This window comes from Juglans microcarpa x Juglans regia, chromosome 3D, assembly GCF_004785595.1.
Source record: "Juglans microcarpa x Juglans regia isolate MS1-56 chromosome 3D, Jm3101_v1.0, whole genome shotgun sequence".
Lineage (NCBI taxonomy): Eukaryota > Viridiplantae > Streptophyta > Magnoliopsida > Fagales > Juglandaceae > Juglans > Juglans microcarpa x Juglans regia.
Genome location: NC_054598.1, coordinates 33,931,736 through 33,958,018, shown reverse-complemented (window position 1 = coordinate 33,958,018; position 26,283 = coordinate 33,931,736). Strand labels below are relative to the sequence as shown.

The 26,283-nt window shown below is 33.7% G+C and overlaps 3 protein-coding genes across 5 annotated transcripts; all 3 read right to left on the bottom strand.

Moving 5' to 3' along the window:
• Positions 1-4,806: 4,806 nt before the first annotated feature.
• Positions 4,807-8,495, bottom strand: LOC121254334 (esterase-like). The gene is made up of 6 exons (XM_041154327.1): positions 7,862-8,495; positions 6,779-6,988; positions 6,496-6,665; positions 5,703-5,967; positions 5,095-5,356; positions 4,807-5,044 (listed from the first exon to the last, which is right to left on the bottom strand). The coding sequence occupies exons 1-5, from the start codon at positions 8,118-8,120 to the stop codon at positions 5,100-5,102; spliced, it is 1,161 nt and encodes a 386-aa protein (XP_041010261.1). The 5' UTR covers positions 8,121-8,495; the 3' UTR covers positions 4,807-5,044; positions 5,095-5,099.
• LOC121254335 (uncharacterized protein At4g08330, chloroplastic-like) lies at positions 8,494-24,930 on the bottom strand. 3 transcript variants are annotated; one of them, XM_041154328.1, is made up of 3 exons: positions 24,528-24,896; positions 22,808-23,106; positions 8,494-8,741 (listed from the first exon to the last, which is right to left on the bottom strand). In XM_041154328.1, the coding sequence occupies exons 1-3, from the start codon at positions 24,638-24,640 to the stop codon at positions 8,599-8,601; spliced, it is 555 nt and encodes a 184-aa protein (XP_041010262.1). In that variant the 5' UTR covers positions 24,641-24,896; the 3' UTR covers positions 8,494-8,598. The 3 variants fall into 3 exon arrangements, with proteins under 3 accessions (XP_041010262.1, XP_041010264.1, XP_041010263.1); XM_041154330.1 differs by lacking the exons at positions 22,808-23,106; positions 24,528-24,896 and adding exons at positions 10,156-10,517; positions 11,879-12,537; XM_041154329.1 differs by lacking the exon at positions 8,494-8,741 and having other exon boundaries at positions 22,439-23,106; positions 24,528-24,930.
• LOC121254332 (esterase-like) lies at positions 18,352-21,388 on the bottom strand. The gene is made up of 5 exons (XM_041154326.1): positions 21,046-21,388; positions 19,489-19,701; positions 19,206-19,375; positions 18,776-19,040; positions 18,352-18,619 (listed from the first exon to the last, which is right to left on the bottom strand). The coding sequence occupies exons 1-5, from the start codon at positions 21,302-21,304 to the stop codon at positions 18,363-18,365; spliced, it is 1,164 nt and encodes a 387-aa protein (XP_041010260.1). The 5' UTR covers positions 21,305-21,388; the 3' UTR covers positions 18,352-18,362.
• Positions 24,931-26,283: the final 1,353 nt, after the last annotated feature.

Sequence of the window (26,283 nt, the reverse complement as noted above, 5' to 3'; positions counted from 1 at the left end):
CCTAATAGGAGAGAGAGAAAAAAAAAGCCTTTTGCTAAAAAAAAAATAGTATGGATTTGTTTATTTGAAACTTATACAATCATTTTTCCTTTTATTTACATATATAAATATATATATATATATATATTAATGTGTGAATAGGAATTTAAACTTGGTGGCATGCCATTTTTAAGGGTACAGGTGGATCTGAAGAATGAAAACGCTCCAGTTGAAATATGAGAAAAGACAAACTTGTTGTCAGCCTCAGTATAGTAAATTCCATCCCAATTTACTATGATCGAGGGGCGCTCACATGAACCAACAAATACTTGGTTTCCATTCACTGTCACTATTCCTCCACACTCAAAACTACTGTTGTAGTTGTACTTTCCTCCATACCCACAACAACCAACAAGTGGAGGCTCAAATCTTGCACATTTCTCAACCCAAACATGAATATGATAAAAAAATATGATAAAATTTGGAATAAAATCGTTACTAATTACCATAATAGAAAATTAACAAAAACTGAAAGAGTTGACTAAATTAGTTGATGTTTTGAAGGTAAAAATGGCTGATTTTGGGAAAACGGGGCCCACTAGGCGAAGCATGTTGACCACAACGTGCGCACCGAAGAGAGCTTTCCAGCTTGGAGTCATATGCACGATTCTGACACCTATAGCTAAAATTATGGTTAAAATATGAATGCCGCCACTTCTCCACACCTAACCAACTAAGAGATAAATCTCGATGCCCAACACGGAATAAGTCTCCTTGCCTAAGTCTTTAACTCTTCCCGCCTTCTTAAGTCTCCTCGTCCAAAGCTACCGCTCCCCGTCCAAATCTTTATCTCTTCCTGACGACTTTGCACTGGTCTACCTTCTCTAAGTAGTTAGTGCTTTTAATGTCGCATTTGTCAGGTGAGCCTCATCAACCTTGGATTCGGACTAAGATCCCCATGCATCAGCCTCCCCGGTTTGGAAAGAACTCGTCCTCAAGTTCACACCATCGTCAACAAAGCAAGGGACATGTAGATTGGAAATTAACTTTTACTAAGAGAAATGGCAATAAGGCTGTTGATATTGCAGCAAAGTTAGGCATGTATTTAGATAGTGAATCTGTGTGGATAGAAGAGGGTCCCCCGGAAGTTTTGTTAGCTATTTTGCTCGAGATGCCATGTATTGTTTGTTTGATTATATGTACGTCATGCACTCGTTACTTAAATAGGTCATGATAAAATTGAGGATTGGTTTGATTATTTAATTAAACAAGTTGTGTTAAGTTTGACCCATATAATCTAAGGGCTATGGTTTGACACAACATAAACTTGTCCATAAACATGAATTGCCACTCCAAAGAACGGTCAATTAGTTAGATTAAGAATCTAGCAGTAGCCACGGTTAATAAAACATTAAAATAGAAACCTAGTATCCCCTAAATATTTTTCACAAAATTTAGGATGTTTAATTAATTAATTAATTAATTACAAGAAAATAGTTTATTTGTAACCAGTTATTTTCAACAAAAATGATTATTTCCTGTCGAAATGAGTCTATTTTTGTCACTAATGGTCATTATCGTCAGAAATAACTCATCATAAATACTTATTTTTCTTGTAATTTTTGCACACATACATAAAAATTTACGAGGATTCCATACAATTAATTAGCTTCTCTAAATACTTTTTACAATTTGTAGAAAGACCTAAAATTTGAACTCTACAATATTTAATCATGTTGGATTCATATATACTATCCGTAAATGATATTTAATCTTATAAAACTTACACTCTGTCTATGTGTATTCGAGTTAAAGAAAAGGGTAGTGATAGGCTTACTACCCTATTACTACCCATATACTATCTAAGTGTATTTCAAAATTTTTTTATTTTTTTCTTATTTTATTTTAAATATTTTTTTAACATCCTTAATCATTAAAAAAAAATTAAAAAATATATATATAACTTTACTAATATTCACTTATTTAATCATTAAATAAAATAAAAAATTAAAAAAAATTAAACATAAAAATAATAGTAAATGAGTAGTAATAAAGTAGTAACCATCTCATTATTCTAAAAAAAATATTTAAACAAAAAGGAAAAGTATGTACTGTAGGAGATCTGGTCTGAGTAAAAGTACGCATTTTCTTATTGGCCCTTCTAGAAAGCACTTCATTTGACAATCATTTTTGCCAATTATTAACAAAAATCACATTTTTCATTTTTTTTTTTCAAAATTTTGACGTTTCTTAAATGAAAAGAGCAAATTTGAAGTTTTCATTTAAGAAAAATCAAAATCTTAAGGGAAAAAAAACTTTAAAAAATGACTTATATTGAAGTTTTGTCAAATATGCTTGTGATAAAGTGGTGATTGAGTTATTTTTCAAATGATCACACTAGCAGTAGGGAAAGAAAAGTAATTACAATGGCTCGTGGGAAAGAAATTAATAGATTTATAAATAAAGGATTGCGAAAAGTAAGACACGTACTAGGATGTAGATGGAAAACAGACGTCAAAGTAATTGAGAGCATAGTTTTATTTAGACAGTACGATGAAATAAGATAATTTTAGATTAAAAGTAAAAATTGAATAAAATATTATTAAAATATTATTTTTTAATATTATTATTATTTTAAAAATTAAAAAAGTTGATTTATTTATTATATTTTATGTAAAAATTTTAAAAAGTTATAATGATGAGATGATATGAAATGAGACAGTTTTCGTATCTAAACGGAATCTTAGAAAAAGTGCTAGGTATAAGCAGAAATTTTACACAAAAAAATTTATAAATTAACTTGACTTAATGTATTGGTCATATTATAAAATTCTAGCTTTTTATTATAATGTATATCTAACTAATCACGTTACATTAAGTCATATTAATTTATAAAGAGTAATGCTATATACAGTCGTTGAATGCGCAAATATCGTACAGTCGCTTTAAAAAAGAATAAAATCTACTATTAAAAAATTAATTTTTTTTATGTAAGTCTCGTATTCATGAATATAACTATCAATTCTCATTTATAAATTCCATTGCGTAAACTTTTGGTGCAAACCAAGAATTCCTCTTTAGAAAAGTCTATTGAGATTATTTTTGACCCGTTAAAAGATATAATAAAGCAATTATTTCTATGGAATCCGAATGCATCACCTTTTTACATGGAATCAATTTATTAAAGATCATTGATGACTTTAACTTTGACGAAGGCCGATGCATGGAGGATTCTAAGGCACTAGTACCAAAAGGTTTGAAGAGCTTTGCGGGAAAAACTATTCACGGGGAGTTAGGAATTGATTCCATTATCTTCTTTGCCATTCAATACATTCCAATTGATCATTTATAAATACCGAAGCTTTGGCTCATAACAACTAATAAAAGTTCTTATTTCCTTGAAATTGGTCTATGATCTCTTTATTATAGTAATTATACATGCCCATTGTTATGTGTACATCACAAAGTCCCGGCCATGATCTCGACCGAAGTAAGCTTTTACTACTGTTATTAAATGCAGTCGTAGATTTATGTTCAATTGTACAAGCCAACTATATATATATATATATATATATATATATATATATACTACAAGAAAAACGATTATTTATGACAAAAACAAACTCATTTTAACAGGAATAGTCATTTTCGTAAAAAATAACTGAACACAAATAAGTAGTTTTCTTATAATGTATACATGTTTTCATTCTTCCCAATAGCCATTTAATAATTTGTTTGCTCAGATTTTTTAGCTGTGTTGTGTCATGGGTTTTCTTGTGAATGAAAGAAAATTTAAAGGAAAAGAAGAAATAAAGAGAAAGATCAAGATTGTTGTCAGGTGAACCGAGTTCTTTATGATTTAAGAAAAGACTTTTTAAAAAAATTCAATTATGTAATGTTATTGATTTGAATAACGCTTTTACGATGTTTTTACGTTTGGATTTTTTTTAGCACTTGTAACTGCCAGGTGTCCATTTAAGAGAGAGATATTTTCTAATTCCTTGATTTTTTGAATTTATAGCATATTTGTAACCTTTGTGTAATTGAATAAGGTAAGACATTTACCACCATGTAGAAGAACTGGAAGCCCACGTTAGAAACAAATTAGAAAGAAGAGCAAGAAAAAGTGGCCTTCCACCGAAAAGCATTTCTCCCCCCCAAGAAAACCAAACCCACGTTAGAAATCCAGTGCTTGTCTTGGCAGAAAGAGAAGGACTTTGGGTGGGATCGAAGATCAATGATATATAGGAGTTAGAAAAACTCATGTTTAGGATTTTCAATGGGAAAAGGAAAAATTTTAGCACCTTTATATGTTGAAATCAAATGAAAAATTCTATTTACACACCACACTTTTTTTTTTAATTTTTTTCTTTTACCAAATATAGTATATGGATAACGAATAAAAGAATTCAATAAGTTTAAGAAGAATAAAACTAAAAAAAATTAAAAAATAAAATAAAATATATACGATATGTAGAGATGATGAGTAGCAAAACTCAAACCTAATTAGCAGGAGCATCCAAATGGACAGTACTTGTTTGTGGTCAAGGACTATTGAGATTGTTTTCGAAAGCCGAAAACTGAACATGAAATTGGTTTTCTTTTAATCCCAATTTGAGCACAAAATGGAGAGGGAGAATAGTAAAGATCCAACCATTGATCCAAAAGCTCTAAGATTATTGGATATTAATTTGTTTAATCTTTAACCTTCAAGATCATAATAGAAAAGGAGAGAGATGGAGAGGGAGGTCGGCTACGAAATGAAGAGGGAGAGGAAAATTGAAACACATCATCTCATTAAGAACAAAAAACATCATAATAAAGTCATTTTATTAAATAATTAGCCTACCACAAAATACCCCTACAGGCTTATTTTTATTTGAGTAATGTTAAGTACAAATTTTAAATAGATAAATCTTGCATAAACTCTTTATAAAATGGTAGATCCCACTAAAAAAATGATTTTTTTTTACACTTTTTTAAGATGGGTCTACTTTTTTTATAAATCCTTGCATGAATTTATTTATTTGGAAGTTATACAATCATTTCTCCTTTTATTTGCATATACAAATATATATATATATATATATATATATATTAATTAATGTGTGAATAGGAATTTAAACTTGGTGACATGCCATTTTCAAGGGTACAGGTGGATCTGAAAACGCTCCAGTTGAAATCTGAGAAAAGACAAACTTGTTGGCAGCCTCAGTATAGTGAATTCCATCCCAGTTTACTCTGACCGAGGGGCGCTCACATGAACCAACAAATATTTCACTTCCATTCACAGCCACTGTTCCTCCACACCCAACACTATTGCTGTAGTTGTATTTTTCTCCATACCCACAACAGGCAACAAGTGGAAGCTCAAATCCTGCACATTACTCAACCCAAACATGAAATATGATCATAAACATAATAGACATTGAGAACAGAAACGACCCTTCTTATTATATCCAAAGCAAGATTTTAATTTGGCAAGTTAGAAATAACCTAAAGAAATAAACATTTTGCAATGGGAAATACACTAGCCACAAATGAATTATACAAAAACAATTTCACAAACTGATGTGGCTTGATGTGGTTCGTCAGATTATAAAGTTACTTTTATTGTAAAATAGATCTAACGAATCAGATAAAAACACATCAATTTGTGAGATTACTTTTGTGTAATTCACTTGTAGATGTAGCATACTCTTTTGCAATATAATAAGGCTTACCGTATTTCTGTGGTTCCCTATAAAGAGAGTACTTGGCAGAGTAGACATCTACATATGTGATTGCAGCTGAAGGAAGATCGATCCTGAGTTGAACAATGGCCTCCTTCAACTTGTGATTGAAAGACTGAGCTACATCATTATAAGGCTTTGCACAGCCATGGCTATCCCTTTGAGCTGATGGAAAATTGGCCAAAATATAGGGAAGGCAACCAATTGGTCCAGTATTGTGGATCCAAAATGATCTAGCTCCCAACTTATATATATTCTGCATCAATATCATCAATTTCACTTGATTAGCATCAACAAAAAACAAAACTACGTTACCTGTTTTTCTTCTTTCTTTTTTTTTGGGATGAGGAAGCGGGTGTTTTCCGTTGAGAGTAGTAGGCTAGCCTTAGCCAGCCTATTACGAGTAATGATAGTTGCAGTCATGAGTGTTTAAGCACTATGCAATCACTTTGAAAAAAATAAATAAATGTGAGACTCGGATGAAAAAAAAATATTTTTTTAATAATGAACCCTACTCTTTTTCTAAGTGATTATACGGCGCTTGCGCACTCACGTGTAGCATCGAAAAAAATAAATAAATATGACTCAGATGAAAAAAAATTAGTTTTTTAATAATGAACCCTACTCTTTTTCTAAGTGATTGTACAGCACTTGCACACTCATGACTGTATGTAGCATCACTCTTTTATCTTAAATTTTGTCATCTTTAATCACATTGATTGACGTGAAACATTTTAAATGTGATGGATACAATAAAATCATCCATTATAGTCCTAATTTTTACCTTAACATTAAGAGAGAACTTGTCAAGAATATCGGGGATAGAAGCATTGACTTGCCCTACAGTCATGTTACCAAAGAATCCCTCACCAAGATCATTCTGACCGATATCAAATGTGTATAAAGCTTTAGGAAAATAATCATTCTTGGGCATCAAATGTGCATATATTCCACCTACAACAAGAGAAAGCATAAAGGTAGTTGATGATGATACAGATGTTTTACAAGCACTCTCAAAAAACCAATTAGATTAAGGAACAAAACAAGTAGTGGGGTACCCATTTTACCTTGTCGTCTTATAATCTGTGATCTTTCTTTGAACTGCACAAATTGTGAGTATTGGATATCGAGGTAGAAGGGACTAAATCCACCCGCAGGTATGATTCCGGATGGTAGTCTGATTGTGGATGCAGCCGTGGCAAAGTTTGCACCGTGTGTGAAGTTAGTTCCCAAGGAATCAAGGTATGCACTCAGATATGGAAGACCAACACCCATTGCTGTAACCATGAGAATTTGTGAATAAATACAGACAGGCCCACTTCTCATGAGTCATGACATTGCACTCTATTTTGTTTTCATTTAAATTGAGAGATGATATGTGATGAGTTGAGATAATTTGTGAATAATAGTGAAATTTGTGAATAGTAATGAATAGTAGTGATCTTAACTCATCTCTCAATCCAAAACCGATTTGTTTGGGAGATTTATCTAATCTCAAAGTTTTTAAAAATTTCATTTCTAAACATCATTCAAATATAAATATTTTTCAATTTTAAAATCTTCAACTTTTTTATCTAATCATTATTTATAAAAAAAATATATATATATAAAAAACAAACAACTTTTTCAAATTTAAAAAAAAAATATTATTACAATATTTTAACTATATAAATTTTTTTAATTTTTTTTTCTCATATTTTCCAAAATCTAATAAAATACCTTAACTCAAACTATTTCACAACTATTCACGTACCATTTCAAAACTGTTTACAAAATTCTCGTCTAGTCTAATCTCATCCCCATCCATCCATTAAAATGATGAAAAGCACTGGTTTTAATTGCAGAATGGCTCCATTAAAAGGAGGTGCTCTAGATAGTTTTTCTGCAAGAGAGCCCATGATTCTACGTTGGCTACTTGGATGTTCTATCGTGTTTAAGTGTGTCCATGAATCTTCATGGGCCTCTTGTACTACAAATTCAGGCAATATACTGTCTCTTTCTGCAACATTTTACAAAACGAAATTCTATTCATTCTACCATTACACTGAAGTTGCGTAGGCTACAACAGTGGCTATGCGAATCTGATTAATTCCTTAAAAGTTAGTCTATAATATTATAAGCTGAGCTATACTAAAAGTCAAGGTACGTACCCATGAAATCAATCGTGAGCCGGCCATCGGAGAACCTTCCGGCAGGCCTGTGAAAATAGGTCTCCCCGTAAGGCAGTGTGGCTCTTATGAGGGTAGCAGACAATCCTCCGGTATCGGAATTTGAGTCGCCAAAGTTAAAGACTGCCGGAAAGTTGCAAACTTTCGAAGCAAATACAGGATTCAGTGTGGCCGCACACAGTAAAAGCATAAAGAAGCAAAAGAGAGGAATTGTGAACTTGGGAATGCTAGGGGACTCCATATTGGATAACGCAAATGGGAAGGAAACGAGGGAAGTTTGATGTTTATAACTTACATGGAAAGGTCGGCTCTCTCTCTATCTCTAGTCTCTACATATATAGACATATTTACAATCGCGTATTGAAAAAATTGTTGTGAAAGGCACGGCTTGACCAATCTACGCCTTTAATGTGGTTCGAAATCATCTCAGCCTTGGCTCTACGTAGGAGACATCTAGAAGGGTCCAAAGTTGACCATCTAACCTGCTCATTATCAAAAGCTCACCAGCTATTCTGCAAAAAGTGGGTGAACACAAGCCGGAAACTTTGACCCTAAACTCGAGGTTATAACCAGACAAAGGCTATTGGATAAATCCAAGATTAACAGGGAAGAAATTGTGAAGACAATGCCATGCAGTACCCGGTTGGTACGCAACGAACGCGTCCGTGGCATCTCGGCCAGCGAGATTGAGCAATGGAAGCTCACCGCCTGGGTAGTCTTTAAGCCAAACTGAAACATCGTAGATCTTGCCCTGGATTGAAATCCACAGATCTCGTGCATGGTCGTGTTTCCGAAGCTCTTCCTGAGAAATGTAACTCTTTGAGTGCCATTATTAAAGTAGAAATTGATGGGATAGAGAGATCTGCGAGCAAAGAAGTAGGACAACATGTTTAAAGAAAAAAACTTGGCGTCGAGGGAATTTTGGAAACAATATAAGTAGAAAATAAAACCAAACAGATAAAAAAGAAGGAAAAAAGACAAAAAGAAAAAGAAATAGCTTTCTGTCAAACATGGGCAAAAAAATCAGCAATTGGACTCACGTTAGTAGAACAGAAAAAACCCACCTCTAATTCACAAATCTGGAAAGCATGCACCAAACACGTAAACTTTCTAGAAAAAGTATCATCAGACTAGTAAATTCAAGAAACAGAACCTGCATCACCATGAATAAATAGATGGCATTGGAGAGAGAGAAAGGAAAAAATGGGAGAGGAAAAAGAAGAGGGGAGAGGAGACGGGGGAGATGGGAGAGAAATGAAAGATGATTGATTCAGTACACTAGCACACATCATAAATCACATAAGTTTCATATTTGTTCAGATCTTAGTGGTTGGTATAAAAAAGTGCTACACACCAGACCGGTTCCGAGCTTTTCTCATAATTCAAACCATAAGAAAAGAGAAGAGTGCCGTGTTAAACTTAAAATACGAAATCTCACAAAAATAAAATTTAAGCGCTGCGTAGTTTAATGAGATGCATCAAATCTATTTTTTTTAAAAAAATATAATTACAATCTACCATATTCACATGAATAAGTTTGTTAAGTATTTCCGTTTAGGTGCTGTTTAAATAGTAAATTATAATAACATAAATTGAGATAAAAATTAAAAATTAAATAAAATATTATTAAAATATTATTTTTTAATATTATTATTATTTTAAAATTTGAAAAAGTTGAACTGTTTATATTTTATGTAAAAATTTAAAAAAATTATAATAACAAAATGAGATAAAACAGTTCTTGTATCCGAAAGGAGCTACTAGATTCGTGAATCAGTTTCAACTGCTGGGCTAAAGCCTAAAGATGAAGCTGTATGCTCCTCGACTGTTGTCACCCAAGGTGCACAAAGAAAAGCCAGAAAGCCAATGCTAATGCTCCACCAAACTCATATCAATCACATAACTCCTTTAAAATATCACATCACTGTCCCAGTTTAGCTTAGGAGAGCTTTTACAAGATTTTCTCAACCAAACCCCCTTTCAGTTCAAACACCACTTTCCTTATAATTCGGATTGGAAACTTTTATGTACAAGTAGCCATATAAATAAGAAGGGAAAACACCAAACAAACACAGGAAGACACCTTTAGAAGAATAGACTTCCAAGAAAATTCTTGGCTTGGTTGTTGCAGATATATCTTTTAAGGGAAAAGAATCTATAAAACAAGCTTGCTCAAGTATGTCATAGGGAAAACGGAATGCCAGATTCTTCAGAAGATGAAGGCTGTAAGGCAAGGATTTTAACATCATATTTTCTTTGACGTGATACTTCATTACCTGAGGAAGAGTCATTTCCATCTGATACAATAGTGTGCGATGACCTGTCATTGTAAGCAATTCCAATTGGGTTACCACACTTGCGGCAAAGAAGTTTGGTTCTCCAGCGGATCAAACCCAAAGAGTGCTTAGAAAAGTGAGGTATGCATTGGATTTCATCCATCTGAGTAAATCTGCTCTCATCAATGTAAAAGAAAGATAGGATCCCTTTCTTTATAGATTTCCCATATTTAGAGTCGATGGTTGAGGTATTCCGATCACCAGAGCTTAGGTTTAGCTCATACCCACAAGAACCACAACTGCATGAAAGAGACTGCAGTGTCATTTCCATGTAAAGAACCATCATCTTCACGTTTCTATTTTTGCATTACACAACAACATGACAAAGACAAAAGCAACCAAATCCACTAGAAAATCAACATCGTGTCCCCATTGGCTTGAAAATTACCACACGAGTCATTCAAATCAAGGTTATTAATCAAACTTCAACGATTTCACAGAGACAACTTTACAAATACAGGCACTATGTCCTCATGAGCGGCAATATTTCAAATTTTGTACTGTGGTCGGTCCTATACTTGTAATACCAGAAAACTTCCTGGTCATGTTTTATTGAGAAATGATTTGTACAAACCTCAAATAAACAAGCCCCACACAAGCCGTTGTAAAAAAGTGGACTCCACCTAAAAAAAGTGTTAAAAAAACTATTTTTTATTGGTGGGATCCATTTTTTTTTTTTAAAAAAGACTTGTATGAGGCTTGTCTATTTGAGGCTTGTACTTAGCAAAAGACTCTATTCTATTATATTTGTCCTGCAGAGGAGAGCATTACATATGCCATTTTCACTCCAGCCCCTTCTGTCTTATTTTAATCAGTAAATAAGATTTTATTAATGAGAAATAGACATAATCCAAGTACACAGGACATATGCAAGAGCAACACCTAGGCATGATTGACTAGAGATACAATCGACCAATGGAGTAAAGTGTGCACTCCAATCCCTTAATTATTACATGTCTAATGATGGATAACATGAAAGAGAAAACAATAACTTTCTAACGTAACTAATATCATACATGGTAATCATGGCACTCTCGACAATCAAATTCTGCCCAATAAATCATTCAAGAGAGATGTAACCTCAACCCTTTATGATAAACCTCTACAATATGCAAATTAGACTAAAGTTTTAAATCCTAATTACAAGAGTATAAAACAAGTTATTTGTAGCAGATAAGGATACCCAAGCCCTACTTCTTAAAATGAGATTTGTAGCAGAATTTATAATCAAGGAAGATGAGAATCATAGTGAGTGATCGAGTTTATGAGAATCCATCAAATCGGGTCGGTTTCATAAACGTCACGGAAATGGTTAATTGTTGACTTTGACAGAAACAAACATCAAATTTGTGTCTTTATCATCATAATAACAACAACAGCAACAAAAAATAAATAAGGAAACAAAATATAATAAGTTGGCTATCCATGATGTTGCTTCCATCAGCAACAATGATTATCAAACAAAGTCAATCCGAAAGTACTTCTCAATTGCAAAGATTGAAAATTTAATTCATTCACCGCTAGTTCTACTTCCGCATATCGCAAACCCCAACATTATGAGAAACTTACGCGATTACAGAAAAAAACCCTAATTAAAACAAACAAATATATATTCAATTTGTGCAAGCCAAATTAAAATTCAGAGAGATAGAGAGGTTGAAACCTGTAAGAAACATCCCTTCGAGAGAGAGAGATCTTTTATAATTCCTTAATTTTTTGAATTTATACCATATTTGTAACCTTTGAGTAATTGAATACGGTAAGGCATTTACCACCATGTAGAAGAACTGGAAACCCGCGTTAGAAACAAATTAGAAAGAAGAGCAAGAAAAAGTGCATGGCCTTCCACCGAAAAGCATTTCTCCCCAAAGAAAACCAAACCCATGTTAGAACCCAGTGCTTGTCGTGGCAAAAAGACAAGGACTTTGAATGGGATCGAAGACCAATAATATATAGGAGTTAGAAAAGGGACAAGGATCATGTTTTGCATTTTTCAATGGGAAAAGGAGAAATTTTAGCACCTTGATCAGTTGAAACCGATTTAGCAAGAACATCCAAATGGACGGTATTGGTTTGCGGTCAAGGAGTGTTGAGTTCGTTTTCGAAAGCCGAAAACTGGAACATATGAAATCGGTTTTCCATTAATCCCAGTTTGAGAACAAAAAATGGAGAGGGAGCGTGTTAAAAAGATCCAATCAAAAGCTTTAAATTGTTAAAAACTAATTTGGTTAAACCTTTAACATTCGATATCATAACAGAGAGGGAGAGGGAGGTCGGGCTAAGGGTTACGAAATGGATAGGGAGAGGGAGAGGAAAATTGAAACACCCCTGCATAACAAAAACCGCATAATAAACATGAATAAATCCGGAGAGCAGCCCTTGTTCACGCATCAGCCGTTGCACTCCTTACGTGTCAGACCGGGTTCACTAACAACGAACCGGTTCTGACCTCAGCCCCTTCATCCCGAAGCCTCCCTCTCGAATTCGAAATCCTCTTCAATGTTCTTCTTCTTCTTCACGTCGAAACCCTCAATCCCCCTCACGTCGTGACCTTTCTTCTTCTTCACTGTGAAGACCTCAGTCCCCTCACAAAACCCAGCCCTTCTTCTTCCCCTCTGTGAGTGTCGCTGGAGCCAAAACCCTCGATTTCTATAGATGCGGTTCTTCTCGATTTCAAGACGCGGTTCTTATTCTTCTCTTTGATTTACTCAGTCCCTCACCATCTCTGTGATTTCTCCTACCTTTATTCGCTTAAACCGTGATTTTCCCCATCTCAATCCTGCGACCTTTTATCTCAGTCTCGCGACGGTGTGAGTCCAGACACTACGAAACCGCGTCCAGAAGTCTGCGACAGAGGTAATCTTGTTCAAACCGACCCCTTCTTACTCCTTGTTTATCTGCGATGTTAGGGTTTAGGAATAAATTTCTTTTTTTCCTGTGTGTTTACTCCTCTGTTTTTATCTCTAGGGTTTAGGTATATTAGCTGTAAATTAACTAGGGTTTTGGTTTAGGGTGACGGAATTTGGTTCTGGATTTGGTTCTGTAAATAAATGGAATTTAGTTCTGGGTGATGCATATCTCACCACTTTCAATATTGGTTCATGTGTTCTTGGTTGATGACCAGAATAATTTCCTTATTCGCATTCTCCATTGTCAATCTCGCCACCTACGATTTCTTAGAGAGTTTCTTCTCAAGTCTAGAGTAACTATGTCCATCATTTCTCTCAGCCAAAAATAAAAAAAAATAAAAAACCTATTTCTGTCTTTTCTTTTGTTAAATTATTTCTGGTATGCAAGCTATGAGGTACTGGGGTATGCTGTTTCCATCTTTGCTCTCGTTTGTATTGTTTTTGACTTCCACTTCCAATTGTTTCCTACTCCGTCATAGTAGAATCTGTTTTCAATTATTTTTATTATTACTATTTTTATTCAAGTAGTCTAAATTTCTAGTTCGATTAAACTTGTCTCTTTTCAACAGTTTTTGCACTAGTCTTGCATGGGTACTTGAGGCGATGGTGCTTTTGTTATAGCTCATAATGATGGAAATTTGTATGTGTATGATAAGGCAAGCCTTGGACTTTCATGATTCAATGTGTTGTAGATAGTGAGTTAAGCATGTTTTAATGAAATTTTGTTTTGTACAGAGTAATAAAGGAGAACTTTCTGACAAGAGAGAACCAAGATTGGAAGAGGAAGGATAATGTATTGTTGCATGAGTATGAAACTCGGAAAAATAAGATAAAGTAAGAGACAAATGTTCACAAGGTTGAGGTCGAACTTGAAAAGCAGAGGGTTGTGTACACGAATATGGTTGTTTTTGTATTGGGTTGTATCTATTGTAATTTTTTTAGTTGGTTTGGATAAAATATGTAAATAGCTAGAAGCATAGTGTCAAAATCAAATATGTAATTTTTCTAGTTAGTTCGAATCAACAGACGGAAGCATCGTGTCAAAATCACTTTAACATTTGTATTGAGAAAGCCTTTGGTCTTGATGTGAGTTTCTGCCTGCATTTAACTTGCACAAGATATTAATACTTTTCCATCCAAATAAATGGTTCCTATTTAGCTAAAAAAACCAGCATAACTATGTGCATTCCTCTTGTTTATCAGGCCATCCTCTCATAAAGAGAACAAAAGATTTGTGAAATGGAGGAATAATATTCACCAACTTCATCCAAGTCATCAAGCCAAAATGGAAATGGATGCCACAATCAACAGTTTAAAAAACAAAATCCAACAAAAGAAAGAAGAAAAAAACATGTAAAAGTAAAACAATATCATGGCTATCAATGGGCAATATTTTCATGCTAAAATTGTCACAATTCAGCTAGTTGTATTCATACTTTCAATATGAAATGTTCTGAGTATAATTTGGAGATCTTGACTCTTAGATACAACATTCTTCAAACTACAAAGTGCAAATTTATATCCACAATTTGATAAAAACTACAAATTTCAACATTCTTCAAGCTTCAAATTACAAATTACACTTTCTACAAACTACTCCACAACCACATTTTGGAGTGTTGCCTTAACAATTACTTTACAATCCCTATAGTGCTGTCTTAACACTCGAGATGGCTGATAACTGAAAGGATCTCCAAGTCAAAGCAACACTAGAGCAAAAGACTGGCCTAAGAACTCGAGCTCCCTTCAAATGGGTTTGAAGCTTCCATTCTGTAAGATAAGGAAAACTGCACCATTAACATTAGAAATTCATAGAGATATGTACTCAGTTAATATGTTGAGCATTTCTACTAATTCCGGCAATATTTGGACTAAATTTAACAGAAAACTTCATGTTATTATATATATATATATATATATATATACAGTCAGGAGGATATATGCTCCCCCAGCACTCTCACATCGTCAGACTCTTTTTTCTCCTCCACTTTCTCCTCTTTCTTTGGCTCAGCAGCAGCAAGAGCACCGCCAGTAGGTGCAGCAACAGCAATACCACCACCACCAGATGGGGCTGATGCCAGCTTCTCCCTCCCAGCTGCAATCAGTTCTGTGATATCTTTTCCCTTCACTTCAGACAAGAGCAACTCAATCTTATCGTCATCGGTGTCAGCCCCAACTGTAACCCATGAAATTCATATCCTTTAGCATAAGTTCAAAATCTATATCATTTCAATAGCATTTTAATTTTGAATAGCATTTATCTAAGCATCAATTCAAAATTACTAAACATCTAGATTGTGGCATCTTAATTTTTGTTCCTGTTAACTAAAATCTTTTATCCATATAATCATGTTTTCAAAGTAGGTTTCCCATCTGTCAACATAAAGCAGAAAGAAAAGCTTACAAATTGTTTCAAAGCACATCTTTCAATGTAATAGTGGCCAAAACGCAAGTGTCTACAACTCAGATATAAATAACATATAATAACAAAAAAAATTGCATATAATTCAACTAATAAACCCTAAGAGCTGTATTTCATATAGAATTGCACAAGAATCAAATAGAACAACCCAATGGGGTGAAGATTCTGCATATAGCTTCTGATTATTTTAAATGCAAGCTCAACTCACAATAATTTATAATCAACAAAACAATATCATTAAAGTCATTTTGGGGACAAAACTGTCCCCAAAATTCTGCATTAAGCAAATAATTGTACCAAGAAACTTGTATGGAACAAAATAAATCCAAAAACAAATGATCAGAACATCGGAAATATTGATATTTAGCACATACAAGGTCATTTAAAAAAATAGCAAAGAAACAGTACCAAAACGATTTGTGATATCTTTATTTGTTAAATAGGCTTGCACACCACATATATTGACAGTTCATCTCTTAATTAATAGAATGCATTAAATAATATTGTAAAATACATCATTACATCAAATATATATATATAATTGTTTACAAAAACACCCTTTTCAAAAGTACAATTCACAAAACCTCTCTCTCCCAACAGACTGTAATACAAAAATCTACAATCCCAAAATCTGCATCCTAAAACAAAAACAAGTTCTCAATTTAATGGACCTAATCCGAATATTTTGCATGAAAGTAAGGCTTTTCTCCTTCTAAATTTGATATGAGAGAAATGGGTCATGATGATGTCATTTTTTTACTGATAGTACTCACAAACCTGGACAACACCTTAGAGAAGGCAATCTTGAAGATATGTGACGCAACATTGAGGTAAGAGCCAAAATTTGGGTAGTAGCCTAAAAAACACTAAATTACAGTTCAACAAATAGTACTCACAACCATGGATAGCACCTTAGAATCTTGCTTCCATCATTATTTCAATCAATACAGACTCTAATCCGAGTAATTGTTTTCAGTCCCCTCTTATATTGGGAACCTATAGTGCTTCCCATCTTCAAGTTCAAGGACTCACAGATATCTCTCTCTCTCTCCCTCTCTCTCCCTCCCTTCTCCTCTTCTATTATACCACAAACCCAAGGCTATTTCCTTTGTTTCTACATAAACCCGCATTATAGTTTACAACTTGGCCTCATCAACTTCGTTTAGCCTACAAAGTCCCAATCTTCATGTTCAAGGACCGATCGATATCACTCTCTCAACAACTATTGATTTAGAAAAAGACCTAAATGAATGATTGAATATTCAAATTTGTTGTCCATAGAGTAACCCTCTGCATGATATAGTGCCAGCAAAGAGTCGAATTTATCCAAGTTAATTCCTAGAATATTTACTAATCCCAATCAAGCAACCAAATCAAAGAAATGTTAATATGCACCAACAAAGTTGATGATCATAACAGAATGTGGTGGGACAACCAGAGAAATACATATGCCAAAGGGACATATACAAAGAAAACAATAAAAAAAGGGAAACTTTTCATAACTGGGCCTAACTGTTTTCAATACTATTGCTGATTAAACAACATAATTTTATTAAAATCTGCAAAGACCCACCACTTGCAAAAAAAAAAAACTGTTAGGCAGAATGGTTGAAAAATGCTTGTCTTTATGGCCTATAGTTATTTGTTTAATACTTCTTTAGATCCACAAAGTTTTGAATTGGCAAAATCAATATCCCTATATCCAAAAAAAGTTATCAAGCATCTTCACTTTATCCAGCAAACAAAAGGAAAAAATGTCCTATTCGAAACTAAAATCAGTACTCCAAGGGAAATGCTTATGCACATACCACCAACCGAAACTAAAATCAGTACCATTTGATTCAGCATCTGAACTGAGGTTCACAATATGGAAGGAAAAATGGAAGGAAAAGTGGTTAATCAATTACCTACAAAGCTGGGCAGGGGCGGCGGCAAAACAGAGCTCCACCGTAGATGTGTCGTTGTCCATTAAATCAGTTCATGGGGAGGGGCGATGCTAGGCAGAAGGATAAGAGTCGCGAGGTGGCGCTGAACAGATGGACGGTGTCGCGGGGTGGCGCTGGGCTGAGGGATGGCGATGCGGGTTGCTGGGTGAGAGAGAATGGGGGGTCTTCGCGGGATGCAACCTGGTTTGCCTCGTTCAATGAATTCTTGGGGAGTGGCGGCGCTGGGCAGACGGAGGATGGTCGTCGCGGGGTGGCTGGGCAGGCGACGCGGGTGCTGGAGACGAGGGATGAACCTAGGATTCGAAATGCACTGACTATTTGGGTTTGGGTAAAACGAGTCTTTTTATCAAGAGGGAAAACACACGATCTCCGGTGGCAGTGGGCAGAGGAGGTTCGACGCGGGCTCGATTCGACGCGGGCGGGGAGGAGATTTGACGCAGGGGCTAAATTCGAATTGGGAAGTAAAAATACTACCGTGCAAAACGCATTTGAAAAAAAAAAAAAAAGAGAGAGAGAGCAAATGACAGCTAAGGTGTGCTACGGATCAGCCGTAAACAGGATTGATAACTCAATAAACATAATTGTTTTACTAAATAATGTGGCCAACCATGAAATATCCCTGCAGGCTTATTTTTATTAGAGTAATATCATGTATAAACTCTATATAGATAAATTTCGTATAAATTTTTTGTAAGAATGTAGATCTCATTAAAAATATAGTTTTTTTTATATTTTATGGATCTATTTTTTTACAAATACTTACACAAATTTATTTATCTGAGACTTATACAATTATTTCTCTTTTTATTTACATATACAAATACTTACATACATATATATATATATATAAATTATCGTGTGAATAGGAATTTAAACTTGGTGACATGCCATTTTCAAGGGTACAGGTGGATCTGAAAACGCTCCAGTTGAAATCTGAGAAAAGACAACCTTGTTGGCAGCCTCAGTATAGTGAATTCCATCCCAGTTTACTCTGACCGAGGGGCGCTCACATGAACCAACAAATATTTTGCTTCCATTCACAGTCACTGTTCCTCCACACCCAACACTACTGCTGTAGTTGTACTTTCCTCCATACCCACAACAAGCAACAAGTGGAAGCTCAAATCCTGCACATTTCTCAACCCAAACATGAATATGATCATAAACATAGTACACATTGAGAACAGAAACGACCATTCTTATTATATCCAAAGTAAGATTTTAATTTGGGAAGTCAGAAATGACATAAAGAAATAAACTTTTTGCAATATAATAAGGCTTACCATATTTTTGTGGTTCACTATAAAGAGAGTATTTGACAGAGTATACATCTACATATGTGATTGCGGCTGTAGGAAGATCGATCCTGAGTTGAACAATGGCCTTCTTCAACTTGTGATTGAAAGACTGAGCTACATCATTATAAGGCCTTGCACATCCATGGTTGTCCCTTTGAGCTGATGGAAAATTGGCCAAAATATAGGGAAGGCAACCAATTGGTCCAGTATTGTGGATCCAAAATGATCTAGCTCCCAACTTATATATATTCTGCATCAATATCATTAGTTTCACTTGATTAGCATCAACAAAAAACAAAACTGGATTACCTGTTATTTTTATCTTAAATTTTGTCATCCTTAATCACAGTTATTGACGTGAAACATTTTAAGTGTGACGGATACAATAAAACCATCCATTATAGTCTTAATTTACCTTAACATTAAGAGAGAACTTGTCAAGAATATCGGGGATAGAAGCATTGACTTGCTCTACAGTCATGTTACCAAAGAATCCCTCACCAAGATCATTCTGACCGATATCAAATGTGTATAAAGCTTTAGGAAAATAATCCTTCTTGGGCATCAAATGTGCATATATTCCTCCTACAACAAGAGAAAGCATAAAGGTAGTTGATGATGGTACAGATGTTTTACAAGCACTCTCAAAAAACCAATTAGATTAAGGAACAAAACAAGTAGTGGGGTACCCATTTTACCTTGTTGTCTTATAATCTGTGATCTTTCTTTGAACTGCACAAATTGTGAGTATTGGATATCAAGGTAGAAGGGACTATATCCATCTGCTGCAGGTATGATTCTGGATGGTAGTCTGATTGTGGATGCAGCCGTGGCAAAGTTTGCACCGTGTGTGAAGTTAGTTCCCAAGGAATCAAGGTATGCACTCAGATATGGAAGACCAACACCCATTGCTGTAACCATGAGATTAAATCAAACGATTGAGAATTCATGTCATGTAAGATAATGGGAATTAACTTAATCTAGTACTCAGCATTGTGTCCATACTACTACTGTTGGACTTGGAAGTTTGCTGCAAGATTTGTGCCTTGGAACAGTACTCGGTCAAAACTCTAATGTGCCCTACTTCCACTGGGTCTCATTTGAGGTCCACGTGTATGAACAGCTAATGGGATTAATCAATATCCAATAAATACAGGCCCCCTCCTTCTCATGAGACATGACATTGCACTCTCTGTTTAGATTCGGGGCTCGTTTGAGGAATGATATAATATTTGAAGTTTTTGAATCGTAGTAATATAATTTGTAAATAATAGTGAGATAGTTTAGATTTTAAAAAATAAAAGAAAAAGTTGAATAAAAAATATTATAAAATTAAAATATAGTTAGAATATAGTTTTATAATACTATTTTTGTTTGAAATTTTGAAAAAGTTAAATTGTTTTTTTATTTTTTGTTTGAAAATTTGGAAAAATTGTGATGATTAATTTGAAAAAATTGTAATGATTAGTTTGCAATTTTTGTATTTGAATTATATTTGGTTTAGGAGATGGAATGAGATGAGATGAGATTAGATTAAAATTTTGAGTTGAGATCCATTTCCAAACAAGTCCTTAAAATTTGTTTGGGAAATTTATCTCATCTCAAAATTTTTCAAAATTTCCTTTCTAAATATCACTCAAATACAAATAATTTTCAATTTCAAAATCTTTAACTTTTTCATTTAATCATTATAACTTTTCAAGATTTACAAAAAAAAAAAAAAATAATACAACTTTTTCAAATTTTAAAATAAAAATAATATTATAATTTTATAATTTTTATTCAATTTTTTCGCTCACATCTTTCAAAATATAAAATATTTTAACTTAAACTATTTCACTACTATTCACAAATTTTAGAAAATTATCGTCTAGTCTCATCCCCTTCCATCCGTTAAAATAATGAAAAGCAGTACTTGTTTTAATTGCAAAAGGGCTACATAGCCTACTTCTGAGGAGGACCGGAGGTGCTCTAGAAAGTTTTTCTGCAAGAGAACCCATGATTCTACGTTGGCTACTTGGCTGTTCTATCGTGTTTGAGTGTGTCCATGGATCTTCATTGGGCTTATTAGTACTACAAATTCAGGTAATATACTATCTCTTTCTGCAACATTTTACAAAACGAAATTCTATTCATTCTACCATTTACATTGAAATTGTGTAGGCCACACCAGTAGCTATGAGAATCTGATTAATTCCTTAATAGTTAGTATATAATATTATAAGCTGAGCTATGCTAAAAGTCAAGGTACGTACCTATGAAATCAATCATGAGCCGGCCATCGGAGAACCTTCCGGCAGGCCTGTGAAAATAGGTCTCCCCGTTAGGTGGTGTGGCTCTTCTGAGGGTAGCAGACAATCCTCCAGTGTCGGAATTTGAGTCGCCAAAGTTAAAGACTGCCGGAAAGTTGCAAACTTTCGAAGCAAATACAGGGTTCAATGTGGCAACACACAGTAAAAGCGTAAAGAAGCAAGAGAGAGGAATTGTGAACTTGGAAATGCTAGGAGACTCCATATTGGATAACCAAAGAGAGTGATGCTACTGCAAATGGGAAGGAAACGAGGGAAGTTTGATGTTTATAACTTGTAAGGAAAGGTCGGCTCTCTCCCTACATATATATAGCCATATTTACATACGCGTATTGAAAAAATTGTTGTGAAAGGCACGGCTTGACCATTCTACGACTTTAATGTGGTTCGAAATCATCTCAGCCTTGGCTCTACGTAGGAGACATCTAGTAGCTAAGTTGACCATCTAACCTGCTCATTATCAAAATCTCATCGCCTATCGTACATAATTGGTTGAACACATGCCCGAAACTTTGACCCTAAACACGAGTGTATAACCAGACAAAGTTTATTGGATAAATCCAAGATTAACACGGAATAAATTGTGAGCTTACCGGGCAGCTTTTAGATTTTAACCACAAAAAGAGGACAATATTTTAAACATAAGAAAATAGGAGTGCCGTGTTAAACATAAAATACGAAATCTTTACGAGCTGCGTAGTTTAACGAGATACATCAAATCTATGGGTAGTATACAAATTTCGCTTTTTTTTTTTTTTTTCTATTTTTTTAACATTTTTTAACGTATTTAAATATTTTTAAAAAATATATCAATACATTAATAATTACTTTCTTAATTAGTAAATAAAAAAAATTAAAAAAATAAATAAATACATAGACGATCAAAATGAAAAGACAAAATGAGACGGTATAGTAGCATTATTCCAAATCTACTTCTTAAAAAAATATATTTACAATCTAATATATCTACAAAAATAAGTTTGTTAAGTATTTCTTTATAGGTATTGTTTAGATAGTGAATTAAGATGAAATGAGTTGAGATGAAAGTTGAATAAAATATTATTTTTTAATATTATTATTGTTTTGAGATTTGAAAAAATTAAATTGTTAATTCTATTTTGTGTGAGAATTTAAAAAAATTATAATGTTGAGATGAGATGAGATGAAACACTTATTGTATCCAAATGAGACTAGTGATTCGTGAATCAGTTTCAACTGCAGGGCTAAAGCCTAAAGATGAAGCTGTATGCTCCTCCACTGTTGTCACCCAAGGTGCACAAATAAAAGCCAGAAAGCCAATGCTAATGCTCCACCAAACTCATATCAATCACAGAACTCCTTTAAAATATCACATCACTGTCCCAGTTTAACTTAGGAGAGCTTTTACAAGATTTTCTCAACCAAACCCCCTTTCAGTTCAAACACCACTTTCCTTATAATTCGGATTGGAAACTTTTATGTACAAGTAGCCATATAAACAAGAAGGGAAAACACCAAACAAACACGGGAAGACACCTTTAGAAGAATAGGCTTCCAAGAAAATTCTTAGCTTGGTTGTTGCAGATATATCTTTTAAGGGATAAGAATCTATAAAACAAGCTTGCTCAAGTATGTCATGGGGAAAACGGAATGCCAGATACTTCAGAAGATGAAGGCTGTAAGGCACGGATTTTAACATCATATTTTCTTCGACTTGATACTTCATCAACTGAGGAAGAGTCATTTCCATCTGATACAATAGGGTGCGATGACCTGTCATTGTAAGCAATTCCAATTGGGTTACCACACTTGCGGCAAAGAAGTTTGGTTCTCCGGCGGATTAAACCCAAAGAGTGCTTAGAAAAGTGAGGTATGCATTGGATTTCATCCATCTGAGTAAATCTGCTCTCATCAATGTAAAAGAAAGATATGATCCCTTTCTTTATAGATTTCCCATATTTAGAGTCGATGGTTGAGGTATTCCGATCACCAGAGCTTAGGTTTAGCTCATACCCACAAGAACCACAACTGCATGAAAGAGACTGCAGTGTCATTTCCATGTAAAGAACCATCTTCACGTTTCTATTTTGCATTACACAACAACACAACAAAAACAAAAGCAACCAAATCCACTGGAAAATCAACATCGTGTCCTTATCGGCTTGAAAATTACCAAATGAGTCATTCAAATCAAGGTTATTAATCAAACTTCAACGATTTCACAGAGACAACTTTACAAATACAGGCACTCTGTCCTCAGGAGAGGCAATATTTTCAAATTTTGTACTGTGGTCGGTCCTATACTTGTAATACCAGAAAACTTCCTGGTCATGTTCTATTGAGAAATGATTTGTACAAGCCTCAAATAAACAAGCCTCATACAAGCCCTTGTAAAAAAGTGGACTCCACCTAAAAAAAGTGTTAAAAAAACTATTTTTTATTGGTGGGATCCATTTTCTTTTTACAAAAGACTTGTATGGGACTTATACTTAGCATTACTTTGTTCTATTATATTTGTCCTGCAGAGGAGAGCATTACATATGCCATTTTCACTCCAGCCCCTTCTGTCTTATTTTAATCAGTAAATAAGAATTTTATTACCGAGAAATAGACATAGCCCAAGTACACAAGATATATACAAGAGCATCACCTAGGCATGATTGACTACGGATACAATCGACCAATGGAGTAAAGTGTGCACTCCAATCCCTTAATTATTACATGTCTAACGATGGATAACATGAAAGAGAAAACAATAACTTTCTAATGTAACTAATATCATACATGGTAATCATGGCACCCTCGACAATCAAATTCTGCCCAACAAATCATACAAGAGAGATGTAACCTCAACCCTTTATATGATAAACCTTTACAATACGCAAATTAGACTAAAGTTTTAAATCCTAATTACAAGAGTATAAAACAAGTTATTTGTACCAGATAAGGATACCCAAACCCTACTTCTTAAAATGAGATTTGTAGAAGAACTTATAATCAAGGAAGATGAGAATCATATGAGAATCATAGTGAGTGATTGAGATTATGAGAATCCATGAAATCGGGTCGGTTTCATAAACGTCACGGAAATGGTTAATTGTTAACTTTAACAGAAACAAACATCAAATTTGTGTCTTTATTATTATCATCATCATAACAACAACAGCAACAACAACAAAAAAAGGAAACCAAATATGGTAAGTTGGCTCTCCATGATGTTGCTTCCATTAGCAACAATGATTATCAAACAAAGTCAACCCAAAAGTACTTTTCAATTGCAAAGATTGAAAATTTAATTCATTCACCGCTAATTCTACTTCCGCATATCGCAAACCCCAACATTATGACAAACTTACGCGATTACAGAAAAAACCCTAATTAAAACAAACAAATATATATTCAATTTGTGCAAGCCAACTTAAAATTCAGTGAGATAGAGAGGTTGAAACCTGTAAGAAACATCCCTTCGAGAAGAACTAAGGCAAGAAGAAGAAGAAAAGGAACCGTGATGTTGATGTCCGTTCAGATAACGCTCTTTTACAGACACAGACTTCTCCTCCATTTTGAACTTCGAAAACCAAGCCTTCGATCGTGACTGTGACGGTGACGGTAAAGGTGCTAAGATGAGAACCACTTCTTCGAAGTCGGGGCTTTCTCGGAGTGGAAGAAGCGACCAACGTTCGACTCCTGACCCTGACAACTTCAACGATCCGAACTCGCAATTCGGATACTGGAATTGATCCGAGACGAAGCAGTTGAGAGAGAGAGAGAGAGGAGCGGGGAGGAATCAAATGAAAAAGTTGACCTTTTTAGACTCCAACGTGGTCTACCAGAAAGACTTAACGGAAACAAGGTGATTTACTAATATTAGCATTCATCTCCATTTTAACTATATTATTTCTCTAACCAAAAAAATTATATTATTTCTAAAATTAACTGCAAAAATTTCCCCAAAAAAAAAAAAAACACTTTTTAATATATATTTTTTATATTATTGCATTTTTCCAGCTTAAATATTTATTGCTTTTTGGGGTTCGAGTTTAGAATGACGATTTTTATGTATTTATTAACATTTGTGCGTCATTTGAATAATATTAAATGAGTAATGCTATACATCATATTTTTATCTTATTTTGATCATATTAAGTAGTATGTGGCACATTCATCACTATTAGATGATAAAGAAACATATAATAAATAATCATTTAATTATGATAAATGTGTCACATCTTACATCTTATTTAATGAGATAAAAATGAGATGGTAGTATAGTGTATAAAATTTTTCATATTAAATATATAATAAGTATTTTATCATATAGTATTTGTGTCTCTTTTTTGATGAAAATATTACTTAATTTATGCACGTAATAACCGGCAATAAGTATTCTATTTTTTTATAGTTCTATTTGATATGAATTTTTGTTGATTTGATATTATTTTGTTTGATAAAATATATCCCGCAATTGTTTTTATTGCAAGAGAGGTTGGTGTAAAGATTAAAAAATTCAGTCAATATTTCTAAAAGATGATCATTCACAACTTGTTTATGTTTTTGTGAATTTTAAAAGGCTGGTTTGGTTATATAAAACTAAACTATTTCATCTCATTTTATATAATTATTATAATTTTTTTAAATTTTTACATAAAATATAATAAATAATTTAATTTTTTTAAATTTTAAACTAAAAATAATATTAAAAATAATATTATAATAATAAATTATTTAATTTTTAATAAAATATTTCATCTTATTTCAGTTCATTTAAACTGAATAACTAAATCAGGCGCAAAAAAATCTATTTATGAAATGAAAGGATTAATTTTGTTTTTTTGTTTTGAATTTGAGCGGACAATAAGATTATTTAGTAATGACCAGATCATGGAAAAGGAAAGTGACATGCATTATTGAAATGTTAATGGCGTTTACTTTACACGTGTCATTTTCCAAGTCCTCAAAGTGAAGTGGTCGTGTGAAGTCGGCTGTGCAAGTGTGCAAATCGGCCATAACCAGCCACGTCACTACGTGGGATAATGCAATCAATTTTTCTTGTAACAAATGCCTGCATTTAAGTTAGTAAAATATAGACATATAGTATTTGTCATAATTTTTTTTATAATTATATTTTGAATGAGAAGTAGTTTTATAAAATAATTTATAAAATTAACATCATTTTACATACGTGTATCATTACTCTTAATGTTA

Excerpts from the sequence above, each read along its gene's own strand:
- LOC121254334 (XM_041154327.1), bottom strand. The coding sequence starts at position 8,120 with ATGGAGTCCCCTAGCATTCCCAAGTTCACAATTCCTCTCTTTTGCTTC. Across the intron at positions 6,989-7,861 it reads GCTCACGATTGATTTCATGG|CAATGGGTGTTGGTCTTCCA; the intron begins GTACGTACCTTG and ends TCATGGTTACAG. Across the intron at positions 5,968-6,495 it reads AGTTCTCTCTTAATGTTAAG|AATATATATAAGTTGGGAGC; the intron begins GTAAAAATTAGG and ends ATATTGATGCAG.
- LOC121254332 (XM_041154326.1), bottom strand. The coding sequence starts at position 21,304 with ATGGAGTCTCCTAGCATTTCCAAGTTCACAATTCCTCTCTCTTGCTTC. Across the intron at positions 19,041-19,205 it reads AGTTCTCTCTTAATGTTAAG|AATATATATAAGTTGGGAGC; the intron begins GTAAATTAAGAC and ends ATATTGATGCAG. Across the intron at positions 18,620-18,775 it reads TAGTGAACCACAAAAATATG|GATTTGAGCTTCCACTTGTT; the intron begins GTAAGCCTTATT and ends AGAAATGTGCAG.
- LOC121254335 (XM_041154328.1), bottom strand. The coding sequence starts at position 24,640 with ATGGAGGAGAAGTCTGTGTCTGTAAAAGAGCGTTATCTGAACGGACAT. Across the intron at positions 23,107-24,527 it reads CGAAGGGATGTTTCTTACAG|TTGTGGTTCTTGTGGGTATG; the intron begins GTTTCAACCTCT and ends TCTTTCATGCAG. Across the intron at positions 8,742-22,807 it reads TGGAAATGACTCTTCCTCAG|ATCTCTCTATCCCATCAATT; the intron begins TTGATGAAGTAT and ends CTTTGCTCGCAG.